Here is a 24665-nt window from a genome sequence, read left to right as displayed (position 1 = left end):
TCCGATCTAACAACATGCCTACATCTGAGCTTCCCTGGTGACTCGTTGGTAAAGAATCCGCCTGCAGTGAGGGATCCACAGCTGGTGTGGGTTGGATCCCTGAGCTGGGGAGATCTCCTGGAGGAGGTCATGGCAACCTGCTCCCGTATTCTTGCCTGAAGAATCCCATCGACAGAGGAGCCTGCTGGGTTATGGCCCAGAGGGTCGCAAAGACTTGGATACAGGTGAAGCGACTTAGCCTGCATGTACATGCTTATATCTATAACTTGACAGTCAAAGTCACATGTAATTTATTGACTCCATGGTAAGAAATGTAGAGGGTTTAGCTTCCTTACATGTTCCTTTATCCACTTCCCAATTTTTAATAGTCATATTTTAATTTTTGTTCTTTTTTGATTGTCTTTATAACTTTAAATAATATGCTTAAGTCTGTTATCCATCCTAGGCTATATCTCTTCACTGCTTATTGTTTGTGTGGAAAATTAATATTCTGTGTTGTGTTTTAAGATTAATGTATTAGGGTCATATTTATTTCATGTTTAAAGTATTTTGACAAGGAATGTGTTAGTTATCTTAAAGGAATCCCTGATTTTAAGGGATTCTGAATAATCCTTTTATATTTATGTTTTAGAGCAATATCAGGGAAGCTATGACAAGCTGATGACTAGCAGGTAAAGAGGAAAATCTCATGAAAGCTGTAGTTTACAACTTGCAGTGAACAAACACAGTTTCACACCCACCCCATCCCTCCCACACACACCCCCCCCACCCCGACACACACACCCCCTCTCTCTACTAAAAAATGTTTTTTTTCTTTTTCTTTTGCCTTTAGGTTACAAGTCAACAGGTTTTGGAACTTCAAAAACAAGTTGTTCAATATTCTTGGAAATTTCTTTGCTCCTCTTAGCAAACATTTAGGAACTCCCCTTTATGATGACAAAATACAGAATAAATTCTAGCATTAACTTTAAATTTATTGCAGCTGGTATATAAATATTTGCTGGCCATTTCCTTATTGACCTAACAAACTTATTGGCTAACTCACATTTCAGGTTTTCTTATTAAACTAACTGAAGCTTGTAACATTCAGCCAGTCCTGAGTGAAGATCCTGGGACTTTTGTTTCCCACACTACTACAACAAAAATATGAGTGCCTTTCCTCTTTCTAGTTTTCTTTTCTCTTTTCATTTCGTATTAGCTGTTAGCTATAGCTTTATGTCACTTTGTCAAGGTAGATGATATTTGTATTCTACTTTGCAGCTAAACTTAAGTCCTCTGGGCTATGTCTGTGACTCCGTAGCTGTGGTTCACTGAAGAGCAAAGTGGTGGGCTACAACTCTTCCTTGGCTGCATCTGACGTGGCCCCTGTGTCATTTAGGGGAGAATGTTCCTCATATAATGGCCAAATGGATTAACTTTAAGACTTTTTTTATTAGTTGTTTAAAGTCATGTCCTATTTTAGTTTCCTTCCTATTTACATGTTGGCTTTCTTATTTACTTCTCCTCGAGTTTCAGTAAGCGTTTTCTCTTGTTGCCAAAATACGCAGTCAGCAAATCTTTAAAATAATTCATAGTGTCCTTTGTGTTGAGTCCAGTCCTATCCAGAGGCATCCCTACTGGGGTCTCCGTTCTTCTGCTTCAGTCCCTGCGGGTTTCTCTGCTGCACAACTGTTACTCTGGGACTTTGTTAACTCCTGACTTGTCACCACTGCTTTGTGAACCTTCTCTTTTTCTCTTTCATAGCTTATATCCTCATTGTACTGGAGTCCTTGCTTTAGTGTCTTCCTCAGAAATGATGTGTGGGAGGTAAATTTTCTGAGCCCTTCTTTGCTTAACTTTACTTTCACTTAATTGGTAATCTGGCTAAAACTCTAGTTTCAAAATAGCTTTTCCACAGAATTTAAAAATCAGTGCTCTTTTCTAGAACTCACTGTTGCTGTTGAGAAGTCTGATGTCAGTCTAATTTTTGTTCCTTTGTTCGGTTTTTATCTTTGAAAATATTTAGGATTTCTCCTAAAATTGCACAGTGATGATTTAGGTGGGGCCTTTATGTTGTTTACTTTATGGGATATTTCAGCCTGAAGACTTGTGTCTTCTTCAGGTTGAAGACATTTATTTCTGTTGTTTACCTGCTTAATTTATCTTCTCTGTTCTCTCTTTCTGGACCTCCTCTTAGTTGGATATTGTAACTCCAAGATTTCTTCTCTGTTTCTCCTATTCTTTGCTGAAAATTTTTACCCCTTTGTCTTTCTGTTCTAAATTCTGGGATATTTACTTAACTTTATCTTCTAGATACTCCACTGCATTTTTAGTGTAAGTGATCATGTTTTTAATTTTAGTGATCATGTTTTTAATTTCCAAAAGTCTTTTTCTTGTTCTTATTTTTTGTTTTTCATAGCATCTTGCTTTATAGGTAGAATATTCTTCTTGGATGTTTATGGAGCTACTAATTAGTATTTTCTTCAAAATTTTATCCTGTGTTCTGATTTTTATGTTTCTTCCAGCCCAGGTGGTCCTGTTTTTGCCGTGCACGTGTCTGTGTGTTTGCTGCTGGGTTTGTTATACATGTGACCACCTTTGGTTGCTGGCGTGGATCTCCTGCTGCAGTGTGGGGGGGTCTGTCTCCTGACGGGGTTCTTCCTTCATGAAAGGGTGACAGCAGCACATTTGTGGGTGTGTCTGGCTCTTGAGGAGAGCTTCACCTGGGGTGCGAACATCCATACTAGTAGTCCTGGTTTTTCTTGGGCAGTTTATTTAGGTCCTCTAGATAAGCGTTCCAAGGTTTTCTTTTCCTTTCATTTTAGTACTCTGTATCATTTTATCCATTTTCTATGTTCCAGATGTTTGTGGAAACTTTTCATCTACTTATGGCTCCCCCTCCCAATCCTCTTTTTTTTTTAGGCATGCATCCATTTTCCCCTTTTACTATCCTTTTGATAGGGTCTTGGGAGGGAGAGGACTGAGAATAAAGAAAATGTGACTGACATGCCATTTTAAACAAACAAAAAACATTTAAGAATTACTTCTCCCTTATTTCATAATGATCACTATAGAAAATTGAGAAAGTAGAGGTAAACGACAAAATAAAAAATGATCTGTTTTTCCGTCACCCAGAAATAACATTTTGAACATGTTCTAGTTCCTTTTTCATTTTTCTACACATCTATTTATCTGTTTGTTTGTTTTTTTTCACAATAAGATCATACTGTATGTTCTGCTTTCAGATATGCCTCTGAAAGTGAAAGTGAAGTTTCTCAGTCGTGGTCTCCCACATTCCAGGCAGATGCTTTAACCTTTGAGCCACCAGGGAAGCCCAGATATGCCTCTGAAATGGAAACAATTGCTCTTTTCATGTCACAACATATCCTTGATGTTATCGGAGGGCTGGTATATATTGAAAGATGTATCATCACTTATTTAGCCAGTCCTCTACGTGTCTCAGATAGTAAAGAATTTGCCTGCAATGTGAGAGACCCAGGTTTTGAGCTCTGGGTAGGGAAGATCCCCTGGGGAAGGAAATGGCAACCCACTCCAGTGTTCTTGCCTGGAGAATTCCATGGACGGAGGAGCCTTGTGGGCCACAGTCCATGGGGTTGCAAAGAGTCGGACACGACTAAACGACTAACACACACACACTACCTTTAGACCTTAGATTGCTTATGATTTTCACCACTCTATATATACAAGCTTTAATAAACATTTTTGGATAAATCTTTACTTATGTCCTTGACTGTTTACTTAGGATACAACTGTAGTAGTGGAATTGCTCAGTCAAAATGTATGCAGTTCTCTGCCTTAGTTCAGCATTCACGATAGTCTTTGAAATAGTTCCTGTTTAACTTTCTGGGCCCAAACTTTCACTTTACTCCACTGCACTTGAGTTCCCTCAAGCATTATAGCAGAGGCGTTAAGAGAGCAATTTTCCAAATCACACAGACCAGGGTTGAATCTTAGCTTTGCTACTTACTACGTGTGTGACCTTAAGCTATTTTAATTTACCTCTTTTAGCACTAGTTTCCTTGTCTGTAAAATGGGGGAAATAATTCTACTTTTCTGATGTGGTTGTTGTGAGGATTAAATGAGATTTAAAAAAAAAAAAGCCTGAAAAGCACTTAACACAGGCCCTGTCAGGTTCAAAGGGTTCATAAATCCATATTGATGGAGTTGGACCCATTCCTCTCCCCAAACCCATGCAAAACGTCCTTCAAGAGCACATTCACAATGCACCCATCCCCGTGGGCTTGCAGAGCATGTGTGGGCTGGATCCACACGATGTTCAGCACCCGCTGTCTTGTTGGTTTCCTGCCTGTGTGTGTTTGGACCACAGCGATGACCTTCCACCATGACTACGTGCTTTCATGAGTGCTCGTGAGGAATAGAGTCCACGGTGAAGAGGAGCTCGCCACTTAGCGTTGGTAGCATCAAGATGGTTTGTTGGAATCTGTTTAGAGTCCTTGGCAGCTCAGGAGCTTTGAACACGGCTGCTGACTCTGAATATTGGATGAAACGTGTCCCTGGGGTCCCTGAACCCCAGTGTAGTCTGAGGGTAGCAGAGGAAAAGAACTGTGCTGAGCAGACAGGGTGGGTTCTTTGCTAAGGCTGAGTCTTTCCTGGGTGTTGTCCGGCTGGAAGGCAGAGCTCAGAGCTCAGCATGTGGCCTTGGGACCTTTGTGTGGCCTGCCAGCCGCCTCCCTGGCCCTCATTACTTTGCACTGGGCCATAAGATGCTTTTGTCGCTAGTCGAGCTCTCCTCCTGAGCATCAGCCAACCCACAAAAGTCCCTTTCACGCCTTGAGGATGCCTCCCTAGTTGCCAGGGGAGACTGAGAAGTGCACTTTGCAGAGCCGCAGATGGGAGGGCATGCCCAAGGATCCCTTCCAGGAGAGGCCCCGAGGAGGGGAAGGTGATGTGTGGAGGATGCTGCTCACCCTTCTCTCCTGTCTGGGTGTCTTTCAGGAGTCATGGCCGGCTTCAACATGGGGGGCGACCTCAGGGAGCCCGCTGCCAGCATCCCCCTGGGCTCCCTAGTAGCCGTTGGCATCTCGTAAGTTCCCCTTGTGGCAGTCAGCTGGAGAGAGGGAGAGAAAACCCAAGGCAAAAGAGGGGATTGCTCCTTTTGTTCTAAGAGTGCCCTGTATGTGACCAATCTATTCTATATTCCAATCCTCCTTTTAACGCTCAGCCAGCTGGAAAATTCACGTCTGGTGGGTTTAGATACTCGCCCTTTCATCCCTCCTGCCTGGGAATCCAGCAAGGAAGGGGGTCATTAAAGAAGGTGGACTCCTTTCTTTCCTTTTCCCTCAGCCTCCTGCCCCTCCCCTTCCCCACCCCCATTTTGAACTTCGGCATTTTGTAACCATTGAGTTTCCAGGACCATTGCAGGGAATATAAAAAGGAAGAGTTCTGCAGACAAAACAAGATTTGCATACTACACCCCTCCGCTGATTGTCTGCGGGACTTCGGACAATTAACCTTCTGAGCCTCCATTTTCATCTCTGTAAAATGGGGTTAATGAGAACACATGTGTCCTGTCGATTGTGGAGGAGATGCTGTGTGTAACGGTGCACAGTAGGAACTCAGAGGCTGATTGTCCTCTTCTCCCAGCTTGCTTCCCCAAGGCTGCCAGACTTCCCTGTGTTAGTTCACACTGTGCCACCCATGTGAGCAGGCTGGGTGTCTTGGGTCTGGTTCTGACCTAGAATCTTCTGTTTTCTCTCTGCACTACGGGAAGAAGCTCCTTTGCCTTCACTGGGTAGGTGTGAAAGGTAATGAAATCCCAGACATGACAAGGATTAAAGTACCTGTATTATTTTAACCGTGATGTTTAAAAAATATGAATACACCTCATCATTGCTTAGTTTGCTTTAGCTTGTTGTAATGGCACTGTGGCTCCTAGCCAGGCATACAGCACCTGTCTATTTTGTGCTAAATAAGGTGATCTCTCTGGGAAGAAAATGAGGCTGACAAAGATAAGGGTGGGTGTCCAGAAGGAAAGGAAAGAGCCCACCTCATTTTTGGTCACAGCTGGAAGGTCCCAGGAGGAGCCTTTGGCCCATCCTCCTACTGTCCAGATGGGAATGAGGCCGCTGGGTTCATGTGAGTTCATCAAGGTCACAGGGCTTCTGAGGGCAGAGCCAGCTCACTGCTGGCCTTTCACATTCGGCTTGGCTCTCTGTCACCTGGGGGCCAAGGAACAGCGGGACTCCGAGGCCTGACAGCTCATCGGCTTGTTCTGCTGCAGGAGGATGGGGTACAGACCTGCCCGTCGACCGTGGCCTGCATCCTGGCCAGCTGGGCTGCTCCCCACCCCAGAAAACCTCTGTGTGTTTTCCTCTGGAAGAGGCAAATGATGCATTTCTATACGTTTATATGAAATGATATGTTTATATATATTTACATGAAATATGCTAGAGGAGAAAAGAGTACCGACAGTGCCCCCAGATAATCTGGGGAGCCTTCGTGATGGCCATTCTCTGTCCTTGGGGACAGTTCCCTGGGGGAACCCTCAGGCTGAGGAGGGTGGAGTGGGATGGGGTTGAGTGATGTCAGGTGGCAGCCCTGTTCTGCTCTTGGGTTTCTTGCAGGTGGTTTCTGTACATTGTCTTTGTCTTCCTGCTCGGCGCCATCTGCACCCGAGAGGCCCTTCGCTATGACTTCCTGATAGCGGAAAAGGTGGGTGAGTCCTGCAGCCTGGTGGGCTCAGGCTGCAGGTCGTTGATCAGCTCTGAGCAACAGTGGCTGCCTCCCCTTTGTGTCCTGGCTGGGGAATCCATGTAGTCGTGGGCCCAGGACTGCAGTACAGCGGCCCAAACCATGGGAAAGATACAGGTCCTTCATATGTATCCCTAGACCTGGGTAACCACATCAGAGAAGACACATGCATGCAGGTGCTAAATAATGGGGACACAGGCAACCCTGCATGTCAAAAATCAGAGCAGAAACAAAGAATCTGGTCACCTGAGATCCCCAGCTCCAACAATCCTTCATTATTGCCAATAGCCTCCCTTCCACTATGAGCAGAAAGCTACTCACAAGAAACCGGTAAGAAGGAGAAGGCTGATGAACAGAAAAGAGGGCAGTAAGCCCAGCGCCAAGGTGAGGGGTGGTGGGAGACAGGGTTGAAGGCCCCTTGTCCTCTCAGGCTCCCCAGGGGATGGCCCAATGGATTTGGATACTGCAGCTTTTTTTCCTGAGGACTACACTGGCCTAAAGATGATTAGCCAAGTCCTCATGTTCCACAGCCTCTGAACAGGCTGGAGGTCATGTGACAGTCAAGGACACTCACTTGGCATCTCTAGAACCCAGGAGATTAAGACTTCCAGACATTTTGCTGGAAATCCCCTAAAACTCCTGTCTTCCCTCTGTCTTCCCTTAAGTTCCCTGGGGGAAAGTGGACCCTGAGATTCCCATCACGTATCAGAAAGACGCGCCAGGCCAGGGAGGTGTCCTTACTCAGTTAACTCCTGAGTATCACTGCTCTTATTGAGGAATAAACACCTTTTTCTCTGGTGTGAGGCTTTACAAAGCTGCCTTGCAGGTACATAGAGGGGTGCTGCTTGGGGCAGCCTGGGGCTGGAAGCGCTGAACTTACATTTTAGAGCAGTGTTTGGGCTTGCTTTTCACATTAGTGCAGGTTTATTTTTCAGGTGTGTAGACGCCAGTGTCAAGGTGATATTTATTTTCGGGGGTGGGAAGGTGTCTTGGCCTTACCTTGCAAGAAGGTTTGCAAGGGGGAGCTAGCTGTTCAGGGAGTGAGAGAGCTGACATCCACCCCCCAGGTCTCAGACCCCCCAGGTGAGCAGGGTTTACTCTCAGGGAAGGAGTCAGTGTCCCTCATTTATATGTCTGTGCTTGCTGGTGCCGTCTCACATCTCATCTCCCAGGGGCCTCTTCTCTAACTGTGGAATAAAAAGCTGGGCTCCATTAGAGTGACTCAAGGCCTCCAGGAGTAGCTGAGCCTGGACTGAGGGAGCACCCAGCTGCTGTCCATACCATGCCAGCAAGCTCTGCCCCTTCTTGAGCTGGTTCTTTCTTGTGGATTCCCCCACAGAGGCCCTTTCAACCATCAGAGACTCTGATCTGGATGAAGAGTCAAATGATCCCCTGGGTAGGGCCCCTCTCTCCACTAATTCCCTTGTTTTGCAGGGAAGCTAAGAATAGGTGTGCCTGAGGGGGCAGCACGTGTCCCAGGAAGGCCACAAGTAAGAGTGTAAGAACAGCTTTCACCAGCAGCCCGGCGGGGAGACTTCATGGGTGGAGATTCCACCTCTAATAATAGACTTATGCATGGAGGTTGGGGGTGGGGGGACTTGTTTGAAAGGCCACCTGTCCCTAGCAGTGAAACAGATAGGCCGGCCAGCGCTTCGCTGGGGGCTGGGGGACCGGCTAAACCCTGCCTGGCGACAGCACGTGGGCAGGTCACTATGCACACAGCAGGTGAGAGGTGGAAAATGGGTTTTTGGAGAGGACACAAGACTGTTTCCCGGAACAGGCAGTTGTAAAGCCTGTGCAAGAAAGAAAAGATAGTATCCTTGGTTGTAAGTAGCAATCAGAGGTCGATGCCACAAGTGTGGGAACAGGGACGGAACCGCTCAGGGCAGCTCCGCAATAGCAGCTCCCTGGTGTGCTGCCCACTCCATGCCACCCTCGGGTCCCACAAAAAGAGGACCAAGTGAGATTCTTCTGAAAGCCACGAACCCTGGCTTTTCTTTCTTGCCCTCCTTGGCACTGACTGGGCTGCAGCAGCGGGGACTGTACTTAGGGAGTAAGCTGGGCCACAGGCAGCTGCACTCTCGGCACCTGGAGGACAGAAGGGTGAGGCCTGAGAGGCTGGCGGGTGTGGTACCCTGCCCCCCTGACGTGGTGTGTAATAAACTGTTCATCCCCCAACTCTGCCCCCTGTCTTAACTGTGGCCTGGTCCTGAGCTGGCCCATCTCTGAGCTCTCCTGGGCTCCAAGAAAGCAAGACCTCTTCCTTCTGGTCTGTGTGCCCTGAGGGTCTCGCCTGGGCCCAGACCTGTGGCCTCCGCCCCTTGACTCTCTTCCTAACGAAGCAAGCGCCTCTGAGCATTTCCTTCTCTTTCTCTCAGGCCTTTTCTGCCAGAACAATTATCCTCAGCGGCTGCCGGCTGCCCTGGATTCCTTTCTACTGACCTGCAGCTGGTCAGTTCATCTGTTTCTTTCTGGGTTTCCTGCCGCTCCTCTGATCTATTTCTAATTATTTGGCTTCCCAGCCCATGGTTTCTCTCAGAAATTTCTTTTCACTTTATATCCCTACCCCAGAGGAACTTTTCCCTGGCTGTCGGGTGTTAAGCTTTCTAAAAACTCTTGACTATGTCGCAATGACTGAGGCCCTATGTGTGAGGCACAACCCCCGGTACGCGGTTGACGCTTACTGCATTTTGATTCCCCGACACACTCCTATGGGTTTCCCAGGTGGCGCTAGTGGTAAAGAATCGACTTCCCAATGCAGGAGCAGGAGATGTGGGTTTGATCCCTGGGTTGGAAAGATCCCCTGGAGTAGGGAATGGCAGGCCACTCCAGTATTCTTGCCTGGAAAATTCCATGGACAGAGGAGCTTAGTGGGCTACAGTCCATGGGGTCGCAAAGAGGTGGTCAGAACTGAGCGACCGGACACAGACATACTCCTATGGGGATATCTTTACAGACAGTGCACATTTTCAGGTGGGGACATTTTTTCCCCCTATTAATCCACATGTTAAACTGAATAGGAAAAACCCCCAAAGTGTCAATCTCGATATTATTATAGAAAAAGGAATTGTATAAACAGCAGGTATTAGTAGGGCTAAAATGAAATAGACTGATTGTTTCACAATGAACTTATATGAAGCCCAAGAAGAAGTGTTTATTACACATCAAAAAGACCAAATATTTTAGGAGCCCTGGAGCTTGCTAACTAGCAGAATAAGAACAGATTAGTAGGAGGAGTATCTTCAAAGCATGCCTGTGAAAAATGAGCCATGGCGCAGGGAAAACTCTCATCACTCTTGATTTGACAGTCACGATTTCCCATGTTCATGAGCTGCACATGGAGTGAGGCAGGGCTCGAAGCTGGGGGCGAGCCCGGCCCAGCACAGCCACCCAGCCGCGCCTGCCTGTCCTCTGCTCTCTGTCCTGGACACAGTGCTGCCTCTCAGGAAGTGAAGTCAACCATGTTTCCTTGTGGTGGTGGTTTAGTTGCTAAGTTGTGTCCGACTCTTGCGATTCCATGGACAGAGGAGCCTGGCAGGCCACAGTCCATGAGATTCTCCAGGCAAGAATACTGGAGTCGGTTGCCATTTCCTTCTCCAGGGGATCTTCCCATCCCAGGGATTGAACCCGGGTCTCCTGCACTGTAGGTGGATTCTTTACCAACTGAGCTACAAGGAAAGCCCACATGTTTCCTTGTGGAAAGTGGCTATCAAGTGAGAGAAAAACTTTGGCTGAAAGTGGAGATGTTGGTCACCTTGTGGAATGAGGACAGTATTAAAAAACTCATGTCTGCAGAAAGAAGGAACTGCTTGGGATTGTAAAGGGGTAAAGGTGTCAGGATGTACTCCTCAGTAATGCCAAAGGGCCACAGGAATTGGATGAGGCAGAATAAGTACGTTGGAAATGACCCTATTAAACCCAGTTCTTCAAGAAAAGGGAGTGGCCATTGGGTTGGCAGGATCTTTGAGTGGCTGGAGTTCCCATGGGAGCTGGGATCAAGTACCAGGAACAGAGAGACGAGTTAGTGCTTTTCATCAGTAGTTACTGAAAAAGAAATTAGGGTAGTTCACACCCCAGGTAATATATTAGAAAGACAGCATTTTGTGATGACTCACACAGGTAGATGATAAAAGGGCACCTTTTGGGTTTTCCTAAAGAACCGTTGACACATATCTGCACAAATACTCACTTCCACCTTCACTGGCACAGGTAGTTAAGTTTACAGTCCCAGATAAATAGAGGAAATGATTAAATTCTACAAGGCTTGGGGCAGAGCCACAGAGCTTACTGCTGTACCTGGAGAGCTCTGCTCTCTGCCAGGTATCTAAGCTGTCCTCCGTGCTCCCTACAAGGGCAGATGGATGACAAGGAAGGGGCAGGACTCAGGTGGGGGAGAGAGAGAATGGAGTTGTTACATTCAACCGCAAGGACCAACGTTCCGTTTCTTTTTCAGAAAATTGGTTGAATAACAGTTTTACATAAAAGAGTGGCAAGTGGACAGTCCATTTAAATGCAGTTGACAAACTGGACCAAGCTTCCTATGCCTAGATGGTCATCCCTCTGGCCCTTGGCCCCAGGGCTCTGCAGCGGTCCTGGGGAGTGTTTCTGGGAAGGCTGGCTGGGATGGAGGTCACCGTATCCGGCCACATGTTGCCAGAGACTCATTGAATTCCTGAGGTTAGTTCCAACACTGAGGCACACCAGCCTGGGCCATCTCCTTCCCACTCACGTTCACTGTAAATGGATAGGCTATATATACACATGGAAAAGAACTTTTTACACTCAAATATATGTAACCTTTTGGATAAGAAGCAGTAAACTTTCTGCAAGGAGATACCATGCCTGCCTGAGATGGAGAATTCTCTGAGGGGAGTACGCATTGGAGATAGGGAACCATGCCCAGGGGCTTTCACCCTGACTGCACCTTAGAATCACCTGGAGGGCTTTTGGAAAAATCAACCATGTCTGAGTCCCACTCTGTAACAATTATAGCAGAATCTTGGGGTGACTTGTGTGTATAATCAGAGTGGAGGACTACTGGGTCAGATTTTCAAAAAGCTTTTGATAAAATTTTATTACAGAGTCCTTTAAAAAAAAAAAAAGTCAACAGAAGGTGGAAACAAAGGCTATAGATGAATGATTGCATCTCAGAATGAGTCAGGGGTTTGATACTGGGACTAGTGTCTCTGACAATTTTGTGAGACGTCCAGGACACCAACTACAGTGGAGTTGTGAAGCCTTATTACTCCAGCCAGCAGTACTTGCTGAACGCTGTGTGCCAGAGGGCCAAGGTGCGGGCGACTTAGAAGCTTATGGCATGCTGGCAAGAGGGGCCATGAGTGTAATTAACCACAGGGTAGATGACCTGCCATTAGAGTATACAAATAAAGTGAGGGAATATTATAGGACATTAATTTCTTCTAGTAATAAAGTGGTAAATAGTGTAGGGTGGGATAGGCATAAATTCATGACACTGAAGTAAAGAAGGGAGATTCATTGGGGATAAAGATGAAGTAATGCATTTAAGGAGAACTAATCCACACTGAATTAAGGAAAAGGTAGGCTCTTTAGTGGCTTATCCACAAAACTTCTGACCTCCCTGACTGTTTGAGGGTTATTCACCTATGTGAGGTCTTGAAGGGAGTGATCCCCATTTTTTATTATAGGACCCCAAATGACCAGACTCTTGCTTGCCTGTCCCTTTGTGCCCCTGGTAGGGCATGTGACTTAGGCTGGGCCCACCAGATGCTTCAGATGTCATGAATGATGCAAAGGTAAGGTGATGGTGAGAATTCATCTTTGGGGCAGCAGGTGCTGATAGCATCTTGATCAGACTGCTCCTGTTCAGGAATCTGAATGTGCTGCTAGCTTTGGGTCTTGCCTTTTTCCAAGCCTCATCTTTCAGCCTTCTGATGATTCTGTGACCCTCCAGTATCCTGTAAACACATGCTTAAAAAATATTTCCTGTCAAGAATCCTGGCTGATACAGATTTTTGGTGCTAGTTTATGGCCAGTGTTCAGTATAGCTTGATGCATTGTTAAAGCAAGGAAATAAAAACTGCGGTGAGGAACGTCTTCATGGAGAAGGGTATAAGGGACAAAACGGAAAATGAAATCTAATGCAGCTGTAACAGCTGGACAAATGAGCGCTAAAAATACACGGTTCAGGGCATTTGCCTAAAGTAAAATATCAATAGAAGGGAAATGGCACCTCAAATACTTTCCTGTTGGTGTAGATGAAGTTCAGCTCAGGAGGGGGCTATGGACTCACAGACTCATGACAGAGTGTGGGACACAGCTGCACACAAGCAGCACTGATCTTTGCAAGGGGACACCAAGCAGAGCAACTCTTCCCTCTCTCCTATCTGCTGGTACCTTGTGGGCTATGTGGATCTCACTTTCTCATTTAACACTTACATCTCTGTATTGGCACCAAGTGGACCAGGTTGAACTAAATAGGAGCCCCATGGAAGTGAAGCCAGTGGAGGAAATAGTGTGTCTGGTGCCCCCCAACCTCACATTGAGGTGCAGCAGAGCCCTGAGGAGCACCCACTCATGTCAGGGGCTGGAGGGTGCGCTCATGGAGGAGGAGAGGTTTATGCTGAGTCTTGAAGCACAATTGGGAGTTTAAGAGACAGACAGTGAGTGGCTTAGGGATGTGGACAGAGGGTTCCAGCAAGCAGAGAAATCATGCTGATGGATTCTGAGTGTGCAGAGTGTGGGACTGGAAGTGTCACAGACCATGAAGGGCCAGGTATGTCAGGGCATTGGGGAGTCATTGATATTTTTATGGCAGGGGCATTCATTATGACCAGTGTGCATGTAGGGCATGCTGGCAGAGGCCTGGGGACAGAGTTTAGCCCTTAGCATTCTTGCTGGCAGTGGTTCACAAAGGATAGTCCCCAGGCCATCAGCATCAGTTATCACCTGGGCGCTTGTTAGACCGTGGAGAAGGGAATGGCTCCCCACTCCAGTATTCTTGCCTGGAAGATCCCGTGGACAGAGGAGCCTGGTGGGCTACAGTCCAGAGGGTGGCACAGGGTTAGACATGACTGAAGCAGCTGAGCATGCACACACTTGTTAGATATCCAAATTTGGGGCCATATACCAGACCTACTGAATCAAGAAACTGTGGGGTAAGACCCAGAAAATCTGTGTTTTAACAAGCACTCTGGATGAATCTGTGATTCACGGGGTCGCAGAGTCGGACACGACTGAGCAACTGAACTGAACTGGATGAATCAGACACAGTCAATTTGAGAAGCTCTGTGTAGGCCGTATAAGAAGTGATGGCGGGTCAAACAAATGGTGGCAGTGCCAAGGTGGTGGGGTGGATCTGAGGTGTTTGGAATATATCTAAGATGTCGAATCTGGAGGATTTATGATCAGATGGGGTGTGGGTGGGTGGGTACCAGGGGAACAGAAGGGAGCAGAAGCAGATTCTGATGTTGAGTAATGAAACTGCCTCCTCATACAGGTGTCCCTAGTGGGCTTCCTATTCCTTTTGGGCTTGTACATCTCATCCTTGGCCTCCTGTATGGGAGGCCTCTATGGAGCCCCCCGGATCCTGCAATGCATCGCCCAGGAGAAAGTGATCCCCGCATTGGCCTGCTTGGGGCAAGGGGTGAGTGACCTTTTCTTTGAGAAATGTATGTTTTTGCTGCTCAACTGACTGTTGGCCAATAAATTGCTTAAGTATTTCTGATAAGAGCCACTGGTCTGGTTCTGGTAGGGAGAAACAAGCCTGCACCCCTGTCCTCTGGATTCTTTGGTCTCGGGCCACTGGACAAAGCATCTGTCAATGTCATAACTTCAGCACTGGGTGCCAAAGTCCACAGCACCATGGACCATATAACTGTCACAATAGCACCATGGACCCTGCCACAGCAGAGAGAAATAGTGCCACAGCCTTTAGTAAAAATAAATTCCGGATCCTCCAAGTTTAGCCTAGAGGGGAGAACCTCTTGCTGAGGAGAGGACCTGGTCCTTGCAGCTCTAACTCTGTCCTGGAGATTCACCTCCCCTTTGGGGTCGCTTTATGCTGAACTCTCACACTTCTGGTCTCTGGGCTCCCTGTTAATCTTCATAGCCCAAACCCTAACTGATACAACTTGGTCGAGTCAAATCAAATGAGACATTCCTAAAACTGAAGGGGTGACAAGAGAAGGAAGCCGAGAGAACCCCACTTCCCGATAATGTGTTTGCAAGCTGTCAGTCAGTTCAGTTCAGTCGCTCAGTCGTGTCTGACTCTTGGCGACCCCATGAACCACAGCACACCAGGCCTCCCTGTCCATCCGCAACTCCCGGAGTCCACCCAAACCCATATTGCAAGTTGTAGTTGATTTCTATGTTGTGGAAACACGACAGGGTTTCTCCCCACCCCAGTCCCATCCCCAGCCCCACTCTTGTTTGATGCCACGTAGGTACAAGTCATCTTTAATCCCTCTCTCTGCCTTCCTCTGCTTCTTATCTACCAGTCAGTGTGGACAGGTAGGACAAGTGACTATCATCTCTAGTAACTTCCCTGTGGTATGTGCCTTTTATTTTATTTTAATTTATTTTTATTAGGTAACAGGTGTAGTTGTTCAGTCGCTCAGTTGTATCCAACTCTTTGTGAGCCCCTGGACTGTAGCCGGCCAGGCTCCTCTGTCCATGAAATTCTCGAGGCAAGAATACTGGAAGGGGTTGCCATTTCCTTCTCCAAGATAATGTGTGTACAGGACTCAAAACTAAAAAGATACCCTGAGAATTTTTGCTCCCTCATGAGTCGTTCTACTTCTTCATCACCCATAGCCACGTCCTATCATAGCTGGTTTTATTAGTTTTTCATGAATCCTTCTCTCTCTTTACAGCGGTGGTGGTCTGTGTACATTGTTCTTTGCCTTGCTTTTCTTCATTTAATATAGCTTGGAAATCTGTCTTTTCATATGAATATAGAAAGAACTTTCTCATTGTTTTCCCATCATGTGGATATACCGTAGTTTATTAACCAGTTCCCTATAGATAGTATAGCTTCCAGTAAACAGTGTTACAAAGGATACTCTTTGTGTGTGTGTGTGTGTGTGTGTGTATGTGTGTACAATTTTACACATATGCAGATAGATATATCTATAGGATCAATTTTCCTAAGTGAGTTTGCTGGTCAAAGGGTCAGTGCATTTTAATATTAATAGATATTGCCAAAACACCTTCCATGGGAGCTGTATCATTTTGTATTTCTACCAGTAATGTATGAAAGTTCCTGTCTTCCAGCAGCTAGCATGACTGTTAGACCTGGGCCAAGGACCTTGCTTTATAGGACTCTGTTCTGGTCTCTAGGAGACTCCTGAGGTCAAGGGGACATGCCCTTAGCCTGTGGGCTTACATAAACAGATGGTGACCACATCTGGCCCAGGGACCATAGTTTGCCAGCTCTGGATTACCTCCTCCATATGTATGTCTAAACAAAATAGTTCAGTTTTGCCTGCTTTTTAAACTTTATATAAATACGGCATGCTTTTCAGGCATCATTATGTGACTCACCCATGTTTTTGCTGATAGCAGCGGCTTGTTTATTATCATCTCTATATAGCATTTCCTCATTTGCTGCAGTTTCTCACTAATCCTGCTGTCGTGGTATGTCCCTGTTTGGGACTGTTACGGACAGTGCAGGGAACAGCCTTGTAGTAGACTGGTTCACGTGTGGAGTTCTTCCAGACCTGTTAGTGGAATTGCTCAGTTGTAAGTTGTATATATCTTTGCTTCATAGATAGCACTGAACTCTTTCTCCAAAGCAGTTGTGTTAATTTAAACTCCTGTCAGCAGTTGGTAAGTGTTCCCATTCTTCTGTGTTCTTGCCAATACCTGGTATTATCAGATGTTTTAATTTTTGCCAATCTCGTAAGTGTTTAATGGTATCTCACTACAGGCTTAATTTGCATTTCCCTGATTGCTAATGAGGTTGGACATCTTTCATATGTTTAATAGACATCCTTTTGCACATTGTCTTTAGTGGGTTATCTGTCTTCTAATTATTTTGTAGGGATTCTTGTACATTCTGAATTGCTCTTTGTCAGCTACATGTGTTAACAAATATCTTTTCCCATTCTGCTACTTGACTTTTATTTGTGCTATCTTTTGGTAACAGAAGTCCACGTGTGACTGTTTTATCACTTTACAACCCACCCTTATCATAGTCTTTCCTGGATCACTAGCATATCCTACAGTTTACCTAAGACCTCCTTCCACTTATTTCAGACCCTCCTTTTATTTCATTAGTTTTTGACAATTTACTTTGTTCTTTATAGTTCTATTGTTAGAGTATGTTAAATAGCTAACCCACTCCAGTACTCTTGCCTGGAGAATCCCAGGATGGAGGAGCCTAGTGGGCTGCAGTCCATGGGGTCACTAGGAGTCGGACACTATTAAGCATCTTCACTTTCACTTTTCACTTTCATGCATTGGAGAAGGAAATGGCAACCCATTCCAGTGTTCTTGCCTGGAGAATCCCAGGGACGGGGGAGCCTGATGGGCTGCCGTCTATGGGGTCGCACAGAGTCAGACACGACTGAAGCGACTTAGCAGCAGCAGTTCAGCAGCATGCTAAATAGCTGTAGTAAGTATATCCAAAATGTAATTTTCAAAAACAGTGAAATGTATCTTTACTCTTTTAAAAAAAATTTTACTTTGGGTTCTAGGAAGGTGTTTCAGACCAATAGGGCCTCTGATCCTCAGAGACTCAGGCCAATGATGACTTTGCTACCTCCATCCTGTGAAGGTTGAACTCTGTTTCAATCCTCAGTAAGGGGGATGCACTTGGAGGAACATACCTGGGAGGTTCACAGATCAGGTCTGGATGTAGCTGACATGCCTGTCCCTCCCATCACAGTGCTAGCGTAAAGGAGGTGGGTGCAGTGGTTAGGTCCTGTGTCTATCCTGAGAGTAAGGCTGACAGTATTTCCTGAAGAAGAATGAGGCAATGAGAGGAATCATCAAGAATTTTGCTTACTGAGTAACTAGAAGGATGAAATGGATACTTTCTTAAGTGGAGAAGCTGCAGAGTAGATTTGAGAGGCAGGACATCGAGGGATTAGCAGTTTTGTTTTGGAAATATTTGGTTTGAGGTCCTTTTAGACATCAGCTGGAAATGTTGAGTAGACAGTTGACTAAGTCTAGATTTCAGGGAAACATTTCAAGCTGGAGTTTCAAATTTGGGAGCTACGAGCATTAAACTGGTTTTCAAGGCCATGAGCCTGATTGAGGTCCTAGAGAAGGAAGATAGGTAGAGAAGAAAAGGGGTCTGAGGATGGAGCTGGAGAGTGCTCTAAATGCAGAAATGTGGAGTGGCCAGTGACAGAGACTAAGGAGCAGCCAGTGACAAGGGGACCAGCAAGAGAAGCAAGGAGACCAGGGAGTAACCAGCTGGGTCGGATGTAATGCTCAGGTCAAGGAAGGCGAGGACTTAGAAGCACTGTTAACTTTTGGCCCAAGAACTGTGTCAGGGACTGTGAGGAATAGCTTCTATGGAGCGACAGGTCACAGTACATGGAGTTAGCACATTTTCTCCACTTCTGTCTTCCTGCAGGTCTCCCATACTCACCCCCATTAGTAACAGATGTGCATAAATGTGTGTGGGAGAGTTTGTTCATGTTTTTGGAATCTCCCCACCTCAGTCACCAACGAATGTGCTGTGTTTTCTGGAGTCGGCCACTCCCCTTGAGGTTGTTTTCTCCATTAAAGCTTGGGAAGAATCGATTTTGTACCTCTTCGATTTCCAAAGCTGACTTTAAAACCCAGTGAAAGACAAAAAGAAAACTATTTGTGAAGTTCATGTTCTATAGTATTGTCCCATATTAATAGTTTCTCTGGATTGGACATCATCATCCCAAGCTTGTAGATGAACTTATTAACACGCCAGGAAGCACATGGGAGAAGTGACTGAGCCAATTTGAGTTGTGTTTCTATCATGCAATGTGATTTTCTTCAGTGAAATTTCATGGTCCTGCATGTTGCTTTTGTTTCTGCAGAAAGGGCCAAATAAAACGCCTGTAGCTGCCATCTGCCTGACCAGCTTGGTGACCATGGCCTTTGTCCTCGTGGGTCAGGTGAACGTCCTGGCCCCCATCGTCACTATCAACTTCATGCTGACATACATCACAGTGGACTACTCTTACTTCTCCCTGTCCATGGGTGGCTGCAGCCTCTCGGAGAGGCCTGAGCTGGTGCCCGGGGAGGGCCTGGGTGCTCTCCACTGCTCTGAGCCCCTGCTTCTGGAGAAGGCTCCAAGTTATGGCTCTGAGGGCATTGCCCAGGGCCCCTCTGAGGGCACTCTGCTAGAATTCACCAAGGACATGGATCAGCTCCTCCAGCTAACCAGGAAGCTTGAGAGTAGCCAGCCCAGGGGAGGAGAGAGCCATGGGATCCTAGAGAATCAGAAGGGGAAGACCAAGAAGGCCAGCAAGCAAACCCTCCAAGAGAGCTTCCTCTTGGACCTCAGGTCCCCTGCTTCCTTCTCTCCTGGGGACACTGATGGATGGCCTACTGCCTCCTGGGAAGGGCAGGGGCCCCACGGGAACGCACAGAGTCCCAGAAGTGAAGGGGATCAGCCTAGGGGAGCCTATGGAGCAAAACTCATCCCTGAGCCAAGTAACCAGCCCAGGCCAAGCAGAGAAGGTGGGTGCTTTGCAGTCACACCAGGGCCTCCTAATTTGGGAGTTATCACAAGCCTCTTTCAAATCCTTAGGTCATTTTATAGCTGGGTTTAAAATCCTTGTTAATTTCTTTTGATATTTACTTTAAAATATTATGGTCAGTTATCAGCTGAATTTATAATTCTAATCTGGTATAGTGTTAATTTTAAGCATAAATTTCTATCTACTCTTGTATGTTAGGGCTGAGAGCCATGACTAGTAACTAAATATTAATTTCATTTTACTCAAAAATCAGCTAACATGAATGAAACCAGTTTCTCCTTTCAAGGGAAGTGGAAGTGTGTTGTGACCAACTGCCTGGCAAGGGCTCAGTCTGTTTTGTCTTTGGAGGATGAATCTCCCAAACCAGGCAGGAGGGGGATGGAGAGACAGGAGATGTGATAAAGAGGACAGCTTTTCTTTGCTTCCTCGTATCTGCAGACAGAGACAGGGAGATGCTCAAGGGAGACTTCTGGAGCATGAGAAAGTCCAAGGGAAGAACTCAGAATTGTTTAGTCTTCCATATTCTAGGTGCTTCTTGTGCTCACTCAGTTGTGTCTGATTCTTTGTGACCCCATGGACTGTGTAGCCTGCGAGGCTCCTCTGTCCGTGGGTTTCCCAGGCAAGAACACTAGAGTGGGTTGCCATTTCCTTCTCCAGGGGATCTTCCTGACCCAGGGATCAAACCTGTGTCTCTTGTTGGCAGGCAGATTTTTTTTTTTTACCACTGCAGCACCTGGGAAGCCCCGTATTCTAGGTACTTGGCATACATGATTGCATGTCATATAATTGTCGTTAGCACTTCCTATTTTACCACTGAAGACCCCACATCCCAATGAGATTACAAAGACTCCTCAGAGCTGGTATTCTGCATGGCTGGATATCACACCCCGGTCTCTCTGTATCTGAAGCCCAGTACCTTCCTCTGCATTAACCTGTTTCCTGAGGTCTGTGCAGACAAGTGTGGGTAAAGAGGAGGAGACAGGGGACATAGAAGAGATGTCCAAAAATAATTGCTTTGGGTTCTTTTGTACACCTTCTTTTCCTTCTTTACCTCCAGATAGGTGGATGGTTCTTAATGGTAGGAGCATAATTAAAAATCTTTAATCATATCATTTTTGTCAAAATAACAAATACAGTTTAATAAGCCAAGTGGAATTAAAAGTCACATAGCCAGAAATAGTAGTCCTATTCTTCTACACCATCCCTCTTCTCCATCCTGTAGTTCCACTCCCATAAAATCCCACTTTCAACCAAATCTTTTTAACCTTCATGTTACTAAATAATATATTTGTATTGCTACTTCTTGATATATCAGTTTTAGATATCATTTTTTTATTTACTATTATGATAAATGAATACTAGCTCATTTATGCCACTCTGATTTCTCACCCAATGTCCCCCATGTAATTACATCACAGTTTTAAAAATTAATTTTAGTAGCTAGTATTCATATTATCATGATTAAGTAAATATTGCTTAACTATGAGCCATATATTATACTATGATTACATTGCCTTTTTTGTCCAACTTTTTCTGTTTCCTGGGGTTAATAATTGCCATGGTTTTTTCATTTGCTTGGTTTTTCTGTCATCATTTTTCTCTCTGTACTCCGGTGAATATGGCAAATGGCTCTAAATGTTAAGTTCCGAATGCTCAAATTCTTAAGACAGTCATCATGTCCATTTGCTTTTTCTTGTCTGTCCTATGGCTCCTACCTGATCCCCTCTAGTCTGTCGGTTCTTTAGGCCTGCTACAAAGCTGTTGTCTTGGAATTCCTCTTTGTCTTTTTTTTTTCCTACTTGGCATTTACCGACCTCTCTATGTTAGAAGAATTTCCAGTGCTATGAGTGTTGGTGGGAGGCAGAGCAAGCCTTTCACACTTAAAACTGAAAATGTCAGATGCTCAGTTTTCCAGTCCCTCCTACAGCCAGAGTTCAGGCACAGGAATAAACCTCAGTGAATCAGATAAGCCGAGTCCAAGTGAATCAGATACTTGGAACTGGAAACCTGAAGAGATGAGGGCTTTGAGGAACTCTCTGGAAGCATGATACTGGCTGCAGGGTGACTACATTTCTGGCTCCACCATCCAGGGCTTTTCAGGGTCAACGGTGTGGGAACCTTGGTCGCTGCAGCAGTGATATCCCCTCTACACTGCTTTGACATATAATTTGGAGTGTTGTCCTTGGCTGTTTACCTCTGAGATTGATTCACTAGCCTTTCCAGCTATTCTCAGAGACCGGGAAATATCTTTTTAGCTGGTCATATTACCCTGTTCTTGATTTCCAAGAGCTCTTGGTTGTAATCTGATTTGTCTTTATCTTTTAAAAAAATTTGAAAATCATCTCATTCTTGTTTTATGGGTACAATATTTTCCAGGTAATATTAGTTTTTCTCCTTTTAAAGTCTTTTTCTGCCCTATGATCTTTAGATTCTTTTCTCTTTGGCTTCGTCTCATGCTCCCTTTTATATTGGAGGCTTTACTAAAATATCTGTTGATCTTTTGATTTCCTTTTCTCCTTAGAAGTGAGTCCTGAAAAGCTGTTGAGAAGACCTGTGTCCTGGACAGAGCTTATTGGTTAGGGCACCTCATTGTAGAGTGATCAAGAAGCTGGCTTTTTCATGAGAGGACCCCCAAGTGTGATTAGCTAGAGATTTCCTCTGTGGCTCTTCAGTTCCTCCGGAGAAGAGTCCTTTAATCTCTTGCCTGGGAGTCCCCCAGAGAGCCAGGTGATATAAGGGAGTTGAGGTACCCCACTGCTTAGGATACAGACGTCATTGAATCCTGCAGTTTCTAGCTCCATCCCCTCTCTCTTTGTTATGCCTGGTGTCCCAAGTCCAGGCCCTCTCTGGTTGGATTCCTTCAGAGGAACCCCCTTGCCCTCCACCAACACACACACACCTTGGGGAGGGGTCAGGCAAAGAGGAGTTATTCCCCAGCTGCATGAACAGAGGAAAAGAACTTGATGCCCAGCTGTTTCATATACAGTCTTGCGAACGGTCGCCTGCACCGTCCCACTTCCTGGTCCTGAACTTGGTGTGGTCCCCTAGGGTACCTTGGGTTGGTTGGTCCTTGCCAGCACCCTCTCTGGGGGCCCTAGAGTTCATGCTCGGCTCTGCTCAGTTTGTTACTACTCCTCTGTTACCTCTCCACCTTCCAAGACTTGTTTTTATCTTGTTTCTCTGATTCTTCTTGTGTTTGTGGGTTTATGGCTATTTAGTTCCTGTTCTGTTTTCTTAGTGGGTTATCAGGAAAGAAGTGTGGTCATTTTGCAACATTTAATCAGTGATGTTGCCACATCTTAGAAATGTCCTGAGCTCTTTTTGACCCCTCCCTCTCCTCCATTCTTGCTGCCTGTACCTTGGTGCAGGCCCTCATTATTCGGCACCCAGATTCTTGTTTATCTCCACGCTCATCTCCAGACTCCAGATTCTCCCATACATATCCTCTTTATCCTTTTCACTGTCCTCTGAATGATCTTTCTAGAGTAAAATTCTCATCCTGTCTCTTTTACTTAAAAACCTTCGTTGGAATATAATACCTTCCATCTTGGTGTGATTTGCAAGGTTCTTGGCAATCTTGCCCTACCCTACCTTCCTGGGCACTTTTCTCATGACAACCCATATAACGTATGTTCAGCCACACCCAGATGTGTGCCCCAAACACATCGTATTCTTTATTCCTTCCTGCCTTTGCAATGCCATTCTGCCAGCTGCAATTGCATTGCTCCTCCTCTTCCATCTGAAATGCTGACTTGCAGTTTAAAATCCATTTGACTTTTCAGACCCACTCTGAGAAGGATTCCCTGATCTCCTCTCGTATGCAAGCATAACATTTGAGCCACACTAAAGGTAGGAACACTTATCACATTGTTTTATACATTTGCTTACACAGTTGTCTTCAGGCTTACTCATCTATCTGTCTAAGGAAAAGAAATGTTAGTTTCATTCCTTTGCCCCTAGTCTGTGAGCTACCTTTAGTCACAAACCATGTCTTTCTACCTTGTCTTCATCGACAATATTCCCACACAGTACATGACACTGACAAACACTCAGTAAAGGCTAATAAATTGATTAACAATTGTACAGATACTGGCTAAAAATTTTAAACATTGATAGGTAGAGTAGAAAGAGTTAAACTATAAGAACCTAATGTGTGACAAACCAGATGCCATAAAATAATGAGTCAAATCACTAGTGAATATATATTGTGGAGAGTAAGTGGATCAAAAAATTAACTTGGGGCTGTATTTGATACCTTAATTAGCCACAAATTCCTTGTTTATAACAGCTGCCCAAGAAAGAGATTTGTGACTATTGAAGATATCATCAAAGACAAAAAGGATCTGATTAAACAGAAATAAAAAACATTTGCACAACGCAGTGTCACAGAAGGAAACAATTATTCCAACAAACACAACTGATAAAAGCATACCTCCCAAAGCATATTATTTTTAAAAACAGGAAGGTCAAAATCCAGATTCCACTAAAGAGAGGTCAGAAGAAATGAACACGCAATTTACATTTGAAAAAACAGTGCCCAGACTCACTCACTGTCCATTCAACAAACTAACTTTTGTGATTAAGTGTTGAATGTTGTTAGTAGCTAAAAATAGGAAGCATTTACTGAGTCTGTCCCACGTGCCTGGTGTGGAGATACTCTCTTAAATACGGATGATCTCAGCTCAGATCTAGGCACTGTTACTAGCTTTTTCCAGATGGCAAAAGTGAGGCTTAGGAAAGTTATACACTTACTCAGAATATGTGGCAGCTGGAATTTGAACCCAGGTTTATCTCATTGTAGAATCTGTGTTCTAAACCACAATCAGTTCAGTTCAGTTCAGTTGCTCAGGCGTGTCAGACTCTTTGCAACTCCATGAATCGCAGCACGCCAGGCCTCTCTGTCCATCACTAACTCCCGGAGTTCACTCAAACTCACGTCCATCGAGTCGGTGATGCCATCCAGCCATCTCATCCTCTGTCGTCCCCTTCTCCTCCTGCCCCCAATCCCTCCCAGCATCAGAGTCTTTTCCAATGAGTCAAGTCTTCGCATGAGGTGGTCAAAGTACTGAAGTTTCAGCTTTAGCATCATTCCTTCCAAAGAACACCCAGGACTGATCTCCTTTAGAATGGACTGGTTGGATCTCCTTGCAGTCCAAGGGACTCTCAAGAGTCTTCCCCAATAGCACAGTTCAAAAGCATCAATTCTTTGGCACTCAGCTTTCTTCACAGTCCAACTCTCACATCCATACATGACCACAGGAAAAACCATAGCCTTGACTAGAC

The 24665-nt window shown here is 45.4% G+C and overlaps 1 protein-coding gene across 1 annotated transcript in view; it reads left to right on the top strand.

Annotated features, from left to right (window-relative positions):
* The window catches only part of SLC12A8 (solute carrier family 12, member 8), a 143118-nt gene that overhangs the window by 95882 nt on the left and 22571 nt on the right, over nt 1-24665 (top strand). Inside the window, exons 7-10 of the mRNA XM_010834282.1 lie at nt 4957-5044; nt 6585-6672; nt 14189-14335; nt 18717-19362. Coding sequence (XP_010832584.1) covers nt 4957-5044; nt 6585-6672; nt 14189-14335; nt 18717-19362 — 969 coding nt within the window. The remainder of the gene's footprint in view (nt 1-4956; nt 5045-6584; nt 6673-14188; nt 14336-18716; nt 19363-24665) is intronic.

This window comes from Bison bison, unplaced genomic scaffold, assembly GCF_000754665.1.
Source record: "Bison bison bison isolate TAMUID 2011002044 unplaced genomic scaffold, Bison_UMD1.0 scf7180017864032, whole genome shotgun sequence".
NCBI lineage: Eukaryota > Metazoa > Chordata > Mammalia > Artiodactyla > Bovidae > Bison > Bison bison.
The sequence above is the reverse complement of the archived record's forward strand: the minus strand, read 5'-3'. Positions and strand labels throughout refer to the sequence as shown.